General features: G+C 37.5%; 2 protein-coding genes across 13 annotated transcripts in view; one reads left to right on the top strand and one right to left on the bottom strand.

Annotated features, from left to right (window-relative positions):
* Positions 1 to 14,577, top strand: part of FAM227B (family with sequence similarity 227 member B) — a 212,654-nt gene that overhangs the window by 104,081 nt on the left and 93,996 nt on the right. Inside the window, exon 12 of one of the 12 annotated variants that reach the window (XM_086320835.1) lies at positions 408 to 614. The exons of the other annotated variants lie outside the window; for them this stretch is intronic. Within the exon in view, the coding sequence (XP_086176961.1) occupies positions 408 to 409 (2 nt within the window). The 3' untranslated portion in view covers positions 410 to 614. Of the gene's footprint in view, positions 1 to 407; positions 615 to 14,577 lie in introns of those variants that run through there. 12 annotated transcript variants of the gene reach the window in all.
* Positions 1 to 14,577, bottom strand: part of FGF7 (fibroblast growth factor 7) — a 61,694-nt gene that overhangs the window by 23,585 nt on the left and 23,532 nt on the right. The window lies entirely within an intron of this gene.

Genomic DNA, 14,577 nt, shown 5'->3' with positions numbered 1-14,577 from the left:
AGGCAGATCAGGTGGTCTGGTATTCCCATCTCTTTCAGAATTTTCCACAGTTTATTGTGATCCACACAGTCCAAGGCTTTGGCATAGTCAATAAAGCAGAAATAGAGTGTTCCATATACAAATAGTGACCTTTCACCTCTTTGATTTTAAGTTCAATCAATGCAATAATTAGCACAAGGGAATTCAGCTCAATTTTCTATGATATCTCTTCTGTGATGATACTTAGAGTATCAAAATTTTTCCTCAAAAAAATCAGGATTACCCTTACTTTTTTGATGCCTTAAGAATATGCATACTGTGTCTTCACTACCTGGATGCACAGTTTATAGACTATTCTAGCCAATATAGTGCAGGTATCAACCTCATATGATCAAGTTAAACAAGAGTAACTTGTCTTTTTTTCACAGAAAGACAAGCCGTCTAGCATTAAGTGTGGAGAAGTGCCAGAGAATGAAGTATACAGTTTTTCAGATAAGCTACAGTTTGCATTGAAAAACATACCTGATGTCAAATAAGCCACTGTTCTTTTTATAACCATAGTAATGACCAAGGAGTATGTCGGCTTGATAGTTTTTGAATCTAAATACAATAAAACAAAGTTTTTGGCTGTGTAACTGCCATGTCTAGAGTTATACACAGATCTATTGCTCAGTGTATGGGAAATACAGAAAAACTAATTGGTAGCTCTCTTTGAGAAATGAATCACTTTTTTTTTCTTCTTTTTTTTAAATTTAATTTTATTTAACTTTACAATATTGTATTGGTTTTGCCATATATCAAAATGAATCTGCCACAGGTATACATGTGTTCCCCATCCTGAACCCTTCTCCCTCCTCCCTCCCCATGAATTGCTTTTAAGAAATGTGTCAAGTCGCTTCAGTCATGTCTGAATCTTTGCGACCCTGTGGACTGTAACCCACCAGGATCCTCTGATTCTCCAGGCAAGAATACTGGAGTGGATTGCCATTTTCTTCTCCAGGTAATCTTCCCAATCCAGGGATAGAACCCGCGTCCCTTATATCTCCTGCATTGCCAGGCAGGTTCTCTACCACTAGCGCCACCTGGGGCAGCCCCCTTTATTCATTTCCCTTTAGGAAATAGAGACCTGCTATTAGCCCACATGATAGGAAAAACTCTCAGTGGCAAAATAGTGAGGAAGAGAAAAGATTAGTGTCAGTCCAGGAAGGAAGGACTTCTGAAAACAGGACAGTCTTGAAAAAGTCTATCAAGATGGGCAGTATCTGAATCAGTGAGAAACAGACTAGAGAGAACTAGACTAAGACAAATGGAAGGGGTAGGCAAGGGATAATGTGGTACACGGATGCCAACCATCCACGCTGGATCCTGACGCGGTAGAGTTTAGCTTGGGCAGAATTTCTTTAAGAAAGAAATATAAAAATCAATATATGAAAAAAAAACAAGTAAAACAAAAAGCAAACATATGACTCTCGTCTTTGATAGTTACTTTACACATGAAGACCATATACAGCTTTGACCTCTAATATGCCTCCGCTCAGTACAGAAAATTATATTGCCAAGTCAGAGAACTTGTACAATTTTTACAAGTGCCAGAGGGGTTTCAGAATCGTTCAGTAATTAATATATAAGACTGACTTTTTTCAGGCTATAATGAATGCAATGTGTGGGGGTTAAAATATTTGTTTTATGACTTGACTGTTGTTAGAACATTTTTGGAATTCACTAATACTCCCACCTCAAATACTTGGTAATAATTGCATACACTGTGAAGAAATGTCAAAATATAAGTAGTAAAAACAAAGGAATCTTAGTATGACAGCCTTAGAATTTGAGCTAATTTGATTTCATGTATATTCCAGAACCTACAGTGCATTCAGGGATTATATGTGGACACCCAGTACTTACCCACAACATGTAAATTATATTTTATTCCACTAAAAATTACACTTTACTTTTCATAAGCATAACTATATGTCTGAGCATATTGCTTACTGTGTGTGTATCAGTGATTATATATGATATAATTAAGTGTACAGTTTATCAATTTCTAGGGACAATAGGTTTTGGGGGCTTTTTGTGAGGGGTAGGGCATGGGAGAACTTCAGAAGTAACTTAAGTAAGTACCAGGGAGAGGATATCAGTGTTCTTCCTCTCTTCAAAGTCCAGGGCCTGCCTCTTGTATGATACTTGATGTTCTGGTCTAACTTTTCATGTATGAGTTGCCATAGCACTAACGAAATGTGAAGCCTGATTTTGGTAGAGACAAATGAGGCAGTCGTGAGGTATGGTGCCAAGGAGGAAAGTGATAGCTGTGGAAACTTCAGCTCCACGCAGTGGGCGTGCTAGTAAATATCTAACAATTGACTCTGCAGAAGAAAAGGCTCTGATTTGTAGTATTTGCCAGTTTCCACGGTGTAAATACTCCCACATGTCCAATTTCATGTCATTATCAAGCTCCAAACCTAGTTTAAGAGATAACTGTGGAGCTGGTAAAAGATACAACCCAGTGACTCTTAGGAGTCGAGATGATCTGGCCCCAACACACTCTGCCTCAGGCTTCAGGTACAGCTCATGCTGTGACCCACAGCCTGCCCATAGCCTCTGAAAATGTGTTTGATCATTTTTAAAAGCATAAAATAATAATATACCACATCATATAAATATTAGTTATAACTATGCTCCATGTAAACAGTGTCAGACTTTATTTTTGGGGGCTCCAAAATCACTGCAGATGGTGACTGCAGCCACGAAATTAAAAGACGCTTACTCCTTGGAAGAAAAGTTATGACTAACCTAGACAGCATATTGAAAAGCAGAGACATTACTTTGCCAACAAAGGTCCATCTAGTCAACGCTATGGTTTTTCCAGTGGTCATGTATGGATGTGAGAGTTGGACTGTGAAGAAAGCTGAGCACCGAAGAATTGATGCCTTTGAACTGTGGTGTTGGAGAAGACTCTTGAGAGTCCCTTGGACTGCAAGGAGATCCAACCAGTCCATTCTAAAGGAGATCAGTTCTGGGTGTTCTTTGGAAGGACTGATGCTAAAGCTAAAACTCCAATACTTTGGCCACCTCATGCAAAGAATTGACTCATTGGAAAAGAGTCTGATGCTAGGAGGGATTGGGGACAGGAGAAGGGAACAACAGAGGATGAGATGGCTGGATGGAATCACTGACTCGATGGAATGAGTCTGGGTGAACTCCAGGAGTTGGTGATGGACAGGGAGGCCTGTTGAGAAGGCAATGGCCACCCACTCCAGTACTCTTGCCTGTAAAATCCCATGGATAGAGGAGCCTGGTGGGCTGCAGTCCATGGGGTCGCAAAGAGTTGGACATGACTGAGTGACTTCACTTTCACTTTTCCCTTTCATGCATTGGAGAAGGAAATGGCAACCCACTCCAGTATTCCTGCCTGGAGAATCCCAGGGATGGCGGAGCCTGGTGGGCTGCCATCTGTGGGGTTGCACAGAGTCGGACACGACTGAAGTGACTTAGCAGCAGCAGGCAGGCGTGGTGTGCTACAATTCATGGGGTTGCAAAGAGTCAGACACGACTGAGCGACTGAACTGAACTGATGTTCCATATTCTATGAATTTCATAAAAACAAAATTTACAGAATAAGAGATAGAAAAGAAACCAAGCAGATTTTTAAGATATGTTAAGATAAAGATATAAGAAACTGTAACCACTTTATCAGATGGGAAAGGAGAAGCATTAAATATGATGCTGAAATCCAGGTTCCTTCTTAAACAGTTTTCCCTCTTCTACTCAAAATAAAGAAAAGAATACCACGCCACAAGAATATACAACACTGTATGGACGTATGAGGATGCGGACATTCAGGAAATGCACTAGATTTACTAAGAATAGGTATTCTGAGAAAGCTTCTGAGCTTGCTGCAGGCATCCAGTGCACCTGACACACAGAGCCTGTTGAGAGCCTACCTTCCATGTTTAAAGTGGCCAAACATACAGATCTCTCCTCCAAATTACCCCTGCAGCCAACTGCAATGTGGTAGGAGAAACAGATACACGCATGCACACACATGCGTACACATTCCCTGTCTTGAACAAAGACTGAGAGCATTCTGAAACGTCCCCGGAAACTTTTAAGATACTCTGTAATGTTTGTTGGAGAAGAAAATAGCAACCCACTACAGTGTTCTTGTCTGGAAAGTCCCACAGACAGAGGAGCCTGGTGGGCTACAGTTCATGGGGTCACATATTTGTATTCATATCACCAAAGAAGGACAGGATATGGTCAAGTATTGATTACAAGAGAAGGCAATGGCACCCTACTCCAGTACTCTTGCCTGGAAAATCCCATGGACGGAGGAGCCTGGTAGGCTGCAGTCCATGGGGTCGCTGAGGGTCAGACAGGACTGAGCGACTTCACTTTCACTTTTCACTTTCATGCATTGGAGAAGGAAATGGCAACCCACTCCAGTGTTCTTGCCTGGAGAATCCCAGGGACAGGGGAGCCTGGTGGGCTGCCGTCTATGGGGTCGCACAGAGTTGGACACGACTAAAGTGACTCAGCAGCAGTCTTTTAAAAAAAAATAGGAAATAAGAATAATCAAAGGAATTGTCTTACTGACCTGGACAGCAGATCATATTTTTACAACCAGTGGTAACTCTTATAACTTATTAAAAAATAAAAATTAACCAATTACTTATAGTTAAAGAGCAGAATGTTGGGCAGCCTAGTAGAAAAAAGTAAGCAAAATACTTGTGCACAAAAAAAAGTTTTGAATTTATCTGCAAAGCTTATTTTTTGTCTTTTAATTAAATTTATAGATTAAATTTTAAAAGACAAAATTTAGGAACTTCAAAAGTATCCACAACTGTAACTAATCCCATTGCTTTTATGAAACATTATCATGAAGTTGATTTTGAGTTTTGTTGTCTGGTGTATTACATTTTCACTTTGTATGAGAGTTAGAAAATATGGGAACATAAAGTTCACTCTGATTTCTATAAAGACAAAAGTTTGGCAATAGTAAAAAGGAATTTCTAGTCATTGCTTTCTTAAAGAGTTTCTTCCAGTGAGTATTATTTTAAAATGCATGAAGTCTGTTGAATCTTAAATTGGGAAACAGGGAACAGGAAAATCTTGGATGAAAAATAATCCAAATAAAACTAAAACCTCTAAATGATAATTAATTAGAAACACAAGTTAACTAGGCTGGAAGTGCATGTTTATGAGTTTAAATGACCTTTACATATGACTCAAAGCCAAATAATAGCTTTTTTGTGGATTGTGACTATTTAAATGCATTTTTTTTTTGTTCTGTTTGTCCAGGGAACTAATAGTTTATGTTAGTAATTATAAATAACTTAGACTTACTCATCTTATCAAGTTGAAGCCCTCACCTTAGCACCTTTCACTAAATTTTCAGAAAATCTTAACATATTTTAACTTGTTTGCTCTCCCCAACAACACTTTTGCTATGAAGTGAGTATTGGGTTGGGAAAAAATTAAGAAAGTATTATCTAACCAAAGGAAAAAATATCAGTAATAGACATAACACACAAAATGAATGAATTGTTCAATTTCATTTTACTATTATAAGCCCTTTTTAGAAATATACCATTTAATCAAGACTATAAAAACTCCTAGGTTTCTTTAATATAATGCACCCACAAACTATCTAATTTTTAAATAATATAATAAATAAAGCCTCCATGCTTGCCTTCTGTTTTCTATAGTAAATACTGAATTCATAATGCATTGGCAATCTATCATCATTGGTACCTTGAGACCACTTCAAAGATTCTGAAGATCACACTGGTAAACTCATTTCCCAAGTCTGCACTCTGGCTTCTCTCCTCTTGAAAAATAAAAATGGTAAAGTTTCCTGTTGTTGGAGGAATTTTGACTATACATTCATTCTTATAAAAGCTATTGCTATAGATTTTTAAGAAGGGATGCAAGTAGTTATATTTTGGGCTTCTCCGATTGTGCTAGTGGTAGAGAGCCTGCCTGCCAATGCAGGGGACATAAGAGATGCGGGTTAGATCCCTGGGTCTGGAAGATCCCCTTGAGGAGGTCATGGCCACCCACTCCAGTATTCTTGCCAGGAGAATCCCGTGGACAGAGAAGCCTGGCAGGCTACTGTCCACAGGGTCACAAAGAGTCAGACACAACTGAAGCGGCTTAGCCCAGCACAGTTACATTTTACCAAATTTCAAGTTAAGTCCCCTTGATTTTCCTGTTTTGTTTAATGGCATCACAATTTTCCAAATCATCTAGTTTATAAATGTAAATGCTTTTTAAAAAAATTCTTATTTCTAATCTGCTACATCTAGTTACCAGTGCTATGAATTCCACCTGTGGGATAGTTTGCCAGTGTTTTTTGCATTTCTATTACCAATACCATTGTTACCACACTTGGAATGTTATAGTATTAACTGAACTCTCTCTCTCAACCCACTCTTTTCCCAGTCCAGTTCACCCGGGAAGCAGCCTCCTGCTTTCCTAAAGAAACGACACTGCTTATAAAATTTTGATAATGCTCCATGGTCCATGAAATGAAATGCAGAGTCCTTGCCTTGCATTATAGTCTTCATATTTCACTACCATTGTGCAGTAATAAAAATAATACTGGTTTGAGGATATGGCTTTAAATCTGGATTCCTCTAATTAACAGCTCTGTGCTCTTAGCAGGGTAACTAATTTTTCCATTTCTGAGTTTTCATCTCTGAAATATAGGGGCAATCCTGTCAATTTTTTAAATTACATGTACTACATTTAGCAGGCTTCCTTGGTGGCTCAGGGGTAAAACAAACAAACAAAAACACCTGCCAATGCAGGAGACATGGCTTTAATCCCTGGGTTGGGAAGATCCCCTGGAGAAGGAAATGGCAACTGCACTTCAGCATTCTTGCCTGGAGAATCCTATGGACAGTCCATGGGGTCTCCAAAAGAGTTGGACATGACCTAGTGACTAAATAACAATACACTTAACACAGTGTTATACATATTGTGGGAACGGTCATTTATCCTTTTCCCATCTTAACACTCATCAATGAAGTTAGACTGCCACTGATCCTCACAACTCTAAATCTTTTGCTCACTGAGACTACAAAGTAACCTTCCACCCATGTTCATCTGTCAATGTTTTGTTCATCTCTCAAAGCTAAGCCCAAGTACGTGATCCTCCCCTCTTTTGCCCTTTTCAGGAATTCCCAAAATATATCTCTCACTCCTTTGAGAAAGAACGCTTACAATATCTGGCCTTATTTTAGTTACTTGTGTAGTTATTTTTCCTTTTAGAGCATTAACTTCTTGAGATGGGAGAAGACAAACATATGTATGTAAATGCTTGCCCATGGTAGAAATGCTATATTTGTGAACAAATGGATATATAGGTTTTCAGAAATTTTGCTTCAAATGTTACTTACATAGCATTACATTTTACATTAACCTTTCTTAACTCTGTCAAGTAATTTTAATTGGCAGAAACAACATGTCATGTAAGATACTATCCAGCTGCTTTCTCTTTCCATTGTTACTTTCAACTTTTAAATATGTTTCTACTTCTTTTACAAAGAGTGCTATTATATAATATGATCATCAAACATATTATGGGAATTTTGGTGATAATTTGGGTCTCAGAGTAAAACAGGGTAAAAAAATAAAACTCTGAAAAATTAACTCTGAAATGTGTCTGGAATAAGAAGTGGAAAAAAAGTCTCAATAAAATATGATTAACAAAGAATTCTCTAATACCTGTAAAGTTTTAGAATGTCTTTTGAAAGTAGTTATAAAAGACAGAAAAATTAAAGCATGTAACAGCATTTGAGCCAGGTCTTATTTATGTTCATGGAAGCTCTTCCACAGTTTTCCCGATATTTTCCTCTACAACACAGTCCCCATTCTGGAGCAGTTTCCAACACACTTTTAGTTCTACAGTGAAAACGGAAAGAAGCATATTTCTGAGTATTAAAATAAAAGAATAAAACCATGGTTCAATAATACCCAACAGTGAAATGATTACATACTCGAGACAAACTGAAAATTTTCTCATATTGACTATACCCAAAGTAGAGCAGGTTTCCTAAAAGTATATTTTCTTATTTCTCCTACTTGGAGCAAGAAAATAGCATGCACATCTACTTAAAACACCAAAAGCATTCTTTTAAATACTGCCATCTAAAACGTGTGTCTGTAGGAGTAAGAGATGTTTGGTAAGAAATTAAGCTGTTAAAAATATTTCTTACAGGACTTTTCTATAAGTCCTGTTGATAACTGATAGTTATAATTCAGTAAATTATATTATTAATTCAGTAAAAAAAAAAAAACTATCTTATATATCTCAGAATGCTGCATTTAAATACCTATATGGTCTAGCACTTATTAGTTTACCATGCCCTTATTACACTTGCTTTACTTCAGAGAATACAAAATTGTTTTGAAAAATACTGACTTTTGATGCATGTTTTTTACATATGGTGTTCATCAAAGAACAGATATTTAACAAAAGAAAAAAATACAGAAATATAGATTGACTTTGATTTTCATGCTAGATGAATTCATAACAACTATGACAGAAATGGCAACCCACTCCAGTACTCTTGCCTGGAAAATCACATAGACAGAGGAGCTGGTAGGCTACAGTCCATGGGGTCGCAAAGAGTCGAACATGACTGAGCGACTTCACTTCATGACCTCTCTATATTAGGGATACCACGTCAGCCTGGTTAACCTTTTGTTTTCAGCACCTAGCACAGTGATGACATGTTGATAAACAGGAATGTCACCTAGACATCGATGAACAGACATTCCACCTAGACTTGAGGTTCTTAATCTTTAGCATGCAGACCAATTACCTGAGAGAACTAATAACAGAGATTTTGATTCAGTGGGTGTGGACTGAGATATAGAAAACAAGCTTTTAACAAGTAAAGTTGGTGACTTTACTACCCTAACATAGATGGTCCCCAAACTGAACTTTACATTGTTCTGCTCTGTAAGGATAGTCCATGCTTTCAATCCCAGCTCTCCAAAACCCCTGGAATTGGCTGATGGAGGGTGATGAGACTTAAGGCCTGTAGAATGTTTTATGAGTACAGTTGTTGTGGAGAATAAATAGATCTTTAAGATTTCATCTATATTAAAAGTATAGATAAATTGAGTGGAACCAATACTCATTAATACGGAATTTCACAGAAGAATTGAATTTACTTGGGGACATGTGAAGTGAAAGTTGCTCAGTCATGTCCAACTCTTTGCAATCCCATGGACTATATAGTCCATGGAATTCTCCAGGCCAGAATATTGGAGTGGGTAGCCTTTCCCTTCTCCAGGGGATCTTCCCAACCCAGGGGTCGAACTCAGGTCTCCTGCATTGCAGGCAGATTCTTTACCAACTGAGCCACAAGGGAAGCCCAAGAACACTGGAGTGGGTAGCCTATCCCTTCTCCAGTGGATCTTCCCGACCCAGGAATTGAACTGGGGTCTTCTGCGTTGCAGGCAGATTCTTTACCAACTGAACTATCAGGGAAGCCCTGGGGACATGCTGATAGGTAAATATTTTCTATATACAAAGCAGGGACACAATAAATATTGGCTATCATTATTATTACCAGGATTTTTACATAGGTTAATATTCTTCCCCCATTCTCTCTGTATGTTCTGTTTTTTCTGGAATTCAATTGGAAATGGGAAAAGGGGGAGGAACTACTTACTACATGGGAGAGATCTAACAAGTGTTTTCCCTCTGTGAACCTCTGGATGATCCTTGATATATTTCAGGGATTCCGAAGGCAATTTATTTAATCCTTTCTTCTGAGAGTGAGTGCAGTCGCTCTTTCGTGTCCGACTCTTTGCGACCCCATGGACTGTAGCCTACCAGGCTTCTCAGTCCATGGGATTTTCCAGGCAAAAGTACTGGACTGGGTTGCCATTTCCTTCTCCAGGGGATCTTCCCGACCCAGTGATTGAACCCAGGTCTCCCACATTGTAGGCAGATGCTTTACCCTCTGAGCCACCAGGGAAGCCCAGAATAACATGCTAATTCTACTTCAGTGTGGCATGCTGACAGGCATTCTAATTTTTGTTGTTGTTAAAGTGTTTCCTGGATATGTTTTGTCTCCTTACTCAATAAACAAAGAACGAGGTTAAATATAGGCCAATGGAAATACACAGAAGTGTGAAAAATACTGATATATTTGAATCACAGCAAACAAGTATATAGGTGGAAGAAAAGAAAGAGGGGAATAGCAAGTGAGGTTGAAGCCAAATATTTGAATTTGGTCCTGTAGGTGTTACATAACCATCAAATTATGAGCACTATAAGTAGGAATACAATGATCGAGTTTTGGGTTTAGAAAGACACATAGTGACAGTCTGAAGTATGGATTCGAAGCTGAGAAAATGGAAAATGTAGATATTTAAGAGATTAGTGGGTGGGACTGTGACAAGAGCCTTAACTAAATGAATTTCAAGAGGAATGGCTAGATAGTGGAAGAAGAGAAAAAAGGGAAATGAATTAATATTTACTGATAATCTCCTATTATATATACATTCTACAGTTTAACCTTTGTGCAATGCATTTTACAAGTGAAGAACTAAGGTTTGAGAACATTAAATTTATAGCTCTAAATTATAGACTAGGGGTAAAGCAAAATTTCATACCCAGGCCTGTATGACACATCTTTTTATTGGACCACACTGCCTCTCAGCTGTACCAGTTTCTGAGGAGATTTGAGGATCCAAGCTGAGAAATACTTAAGCAATAGAATAGTAGGAGGGCTCAGTGACAGAAAATGTGAGTTAATGAAGAGGAATAATGCAGGGTTTCCAGTTGGGTCAACTGGATGGAGGATGGCATAGCTCTTATGTAAGGAATAGAAGACAAGAGCAGGTTTGAGAAAGATTATGAGTTCATTTGGGAACATACTGAACTTGAAACGCCTGGAGGCTATCAGGAGAATTATCTAGTAACAATTAGCTATATGGACAAGAGCTCAAGAAAAAAAAAAGGAATGGAATTTCAGATTTCAGGATAATCAACATATAGGTCATAAGCAAAGTGACACTTACAGATACAATTATTTAGGACTATATGAGTAGAAAATGACAGTTATCATAGTAGAGAATATAGACTGGGGGACCAAACATGCTATAACTCCTCATGTACATTGATGCAGTATTTTTGGATGATTATCCAAGATTTCCACAGGTTTAAAAGAAAGGAGAACAGTCATCATTATATTGGCAGCACAGGTTTTAACAAGAGCAACATTCTATGAATTTGGACTGTCTGGAAGGAAAATAAGGTTAAAATGATAAGTCCTGACTTTAGAATATTTAAAATATCTTTTTAGTTTTGTCCTCTTTTTGTCCTTTTCATAGTAAGTTAGGCACTTAGTAGTCAACATTTACTGGGTACTTATATACACTATACCCTTTGCTGTGCTTAACATATACTCATTGTTTTAATAACCTCATAATCCTATAAATTGGGCTTCCCTAATAGCTCAGCTGGTAAAGAATCTACCTGCAATGCAGGAGACCTGGTTCCATTCTTGGGTCAGGAAGATCCCCTGGAGAAGGGATAGGTTACCCACTCCAGTATTCTTGGGCTTCCCTGGTGCCTCAGATGGTAAAGAATCCACCTGCAATGTGGGAGACCTGGGTTTGATCCCTGAGTTGGGAAGATCCCCTGGAGAAAGGAATGGCTACCCACTCCAGTATTATTTCCTGGAGAATTCCATGGACACAGGAGCCTGGCAGGCTACAGTCCATGGGATGGCAAAGAATTGGACATGAGTGTATTTATATTTACTATACCCTTTGCTGTGCTTCACATATACTCATTGTTTTAACAACTTCCTAATCCTATAAATTAGATAATATCTCTGTTACTCAATAAACAAGAAAACAAGATTCATAGAGATTATGTAATTTGCCCATGGCTACTGTTTGTGTCTTAGCTTGGATTTGAATCCAAACTAGGACTTCTTTATTACATTTCCAAAAGATTCATATCCAAGAAGCTCTCTTTAATGTATTGCTTGAATGAAAAAAAAAATGGCTTGAAACTGCAGAACAATTGACAGAAACTGACAACTTTTCCCTCAAGTGACAGAAAACAATATTTTGGTTTCTCTAATAGCTTATGGTTACTTATTAATTTGTTTACCAAACATCACATTTTACAGATAGTATAGAAATTAATGTCAACTAGTGTTCATTTAATTTTCACGTATCTGAATTAGTAAGGTAATTTAATGTTCAAAACTCTGACTAGTATTGCTTATCATTATATACATACATTGAACATGTACATGTTTGTGTATATCAGGCATGCCTTAATAAAGTGGTTTTTAGAAATTACGAGCTTCAGAAGAAGGTGAGATAAATTGAGAGAGTAGCATTGATATATATACAGTACCATGTGTAAAATAAATTGCTTGTGAGAAGCTGGTATAAAGCACAAGAAGCTCAGCTTGGTGCTCTGTAATGACCCCGAGGGGTGCAATGGAGCGGTGGAGAGGAGGCTCAAGAGGGAGGGGATGGATATATACATATGTATACTCAGAGCTGATTCACATTGTTATACAGCAGAAACTAGCACAAAGTTGTAAAGCACTTATCCTCCAATTAAAATAAATAAATAAAAATTAGGAGTATCAATCCTCAATAAGGCCTTCAGTGCTAAAAGGTATTTCTCATGATTTGAGATATACTTAAAAATTAATTAGTAATAATTTATTAGTGACACACTTATGATAGTCTGTCATTTCATATTTACTCAAAATATCAGTGTAAATGAATCTATTGAAAACTAAGTACAGATAAAGGTGAATTGTGGAAGAGATATAAGAGGATGTGGGAAAAATTACAATATAAAGACTAAAATTTCAGTAAAATTAAGATTTTAAAATTTAGTCTTATTATAATCTGACACATAGTTGTTATGGTTAGAGTTTGCATTGGCTTAACCTTTGAACATTTTATTAAACTTTATTCCAATGATGAATAAATGTCTGTCTAAATTAAATGTTGCATTAAAAAATTTACTGTTTACTTTTTTCAACACTTCACAGAAGAAACTTTGCTCCTTTGATATTAATTTTGTACCTAATAATAGTTTTTAAATTTTTGTTTATAATTTCTTCTCTCATAGAACATTAAGCTCTTTGACATATAACTGTATTAAGATATTATTATTGTATTTCAATGTTAGTATTATTATAGTAGTTATCCAATTTGAGTTGCTTCTCAGGTGGCTCTTGGAGAAGAAAATAGCAACCCACTGCAGTATTCTTCCCTGGAAAATCCCATGAATGGAGAAGCCTGGCAGGCTACAGTCCATGGGATCGCAAAGAGTGGACATGACTGAGCGACTTCACTTTTCACTTCAGGTGGCTCTAGTGGTAAACAACTCGCCTGCCAATGCAGATTCAATCCTTAGGTTGGGAAGATCCCCTGGAGGAGGACATGGCAACACACTCCAGTATTCTTGCCTGAATAATCTCATGCACAGAGGAGCCTAGAAGGCTACAGTCCATAGGGTCGCACAGAGTTGGATTCGACTAAAGCAACCTAGCACACACACCTGCACACAGTCTTTAATAGAAACTGGCAAAATCTAAGTTGCTTAGAATTCAATGACAGTAACATTCATTTCACATATAAGTAGCCACATTCTTAGTTAATATTTTAGAAGCAACCATGTGTTGATGCTTAATTGTTTTACTTTTTTGAGGTCATTGGGTTTATATCTGATTCAAGATTTTGGTGCAGTTAAACTGTCTCTTAAAAACCAGTTTTGTAGAATTTGAATTCCCTGCCTCCCCCACATGTAGATGGCACTGAACAGGACCATACATTTTCTTGGTCCATTCAAAAGTTGATTAGCTGAACATATGCTAACTACACCTCTAAACTAGCTCAGTCCACATATGTAAAAGAATAACAAGGCAGCTCCAGAGAACCTAAGCGATCCAACTGCCTGGGACAAATGTTACTGAAAAATAAGATGAGGTTTATTTTCCAATGCATTATTATGACAAGTTCAACTTTAATTTTTGTTTTAATTGGATTTAAAGATTAAGAAAGTAATCGAAAACCTATGTATAGTATAGGAATCAAGGGGCATAAAGGAATTTTGTCTCCAAACACATATATTCCCCATATTCTTGCCTGAAATCTTATCACTGGAAACTAATTGCTCCATATAAAGCATCATATCCCTAGGGGGGTCCACAGCTAAAAGGCATATACCCTGAGGAAGTTTACACATTGAGCTATTAACTATTATAACATCAATTTTAAAAATGGATTTCTAATTGCATGGTTGGTAGAAAGGAGGGCTCTGAAAAATCAACATTCAGCAAAGTCTTGAAGGGTCATAGCAAGGGAAGGAAGTCTGTAACAACATAATTAGAGACAAAGGCCCAGAGCAAGGAGCTCTAGAGAGTCAGGAGTTACAGTAAAAGTCCCAAGATTTGGAGGAAAGGGATAGCCTGTAATAAGAGAAAACTGATGAAAGATGAGGAGAAGATCCATGAGCATACACTTCCTCAGTTACTCAGTTAATGTCTCCTGTCAGCTCTGAGTCTTGACACATATACTAAATTCACTTTC

This window comes from Bos grunniens, chromosome 10 (assembly GCF_055505025.1).
Source record: "Bos grunniens cultivar Pamir isolate PY7600 chromosome 10, Bosgru_T2T1.0, whole genome shotgun sequence".
In the NCBI taxonomy this organism is placed as follows: domain Eukaryota; kingdom Metazoa; phylum Chordata; class Mammalia; order Artiodactyla; family Bovidae; genus Bos; species Bos grunniens.
Note: the sequence above shows the minus strand (reverse complement) of the source record. Positions and strands in the feature narration are given on the sequence as shown.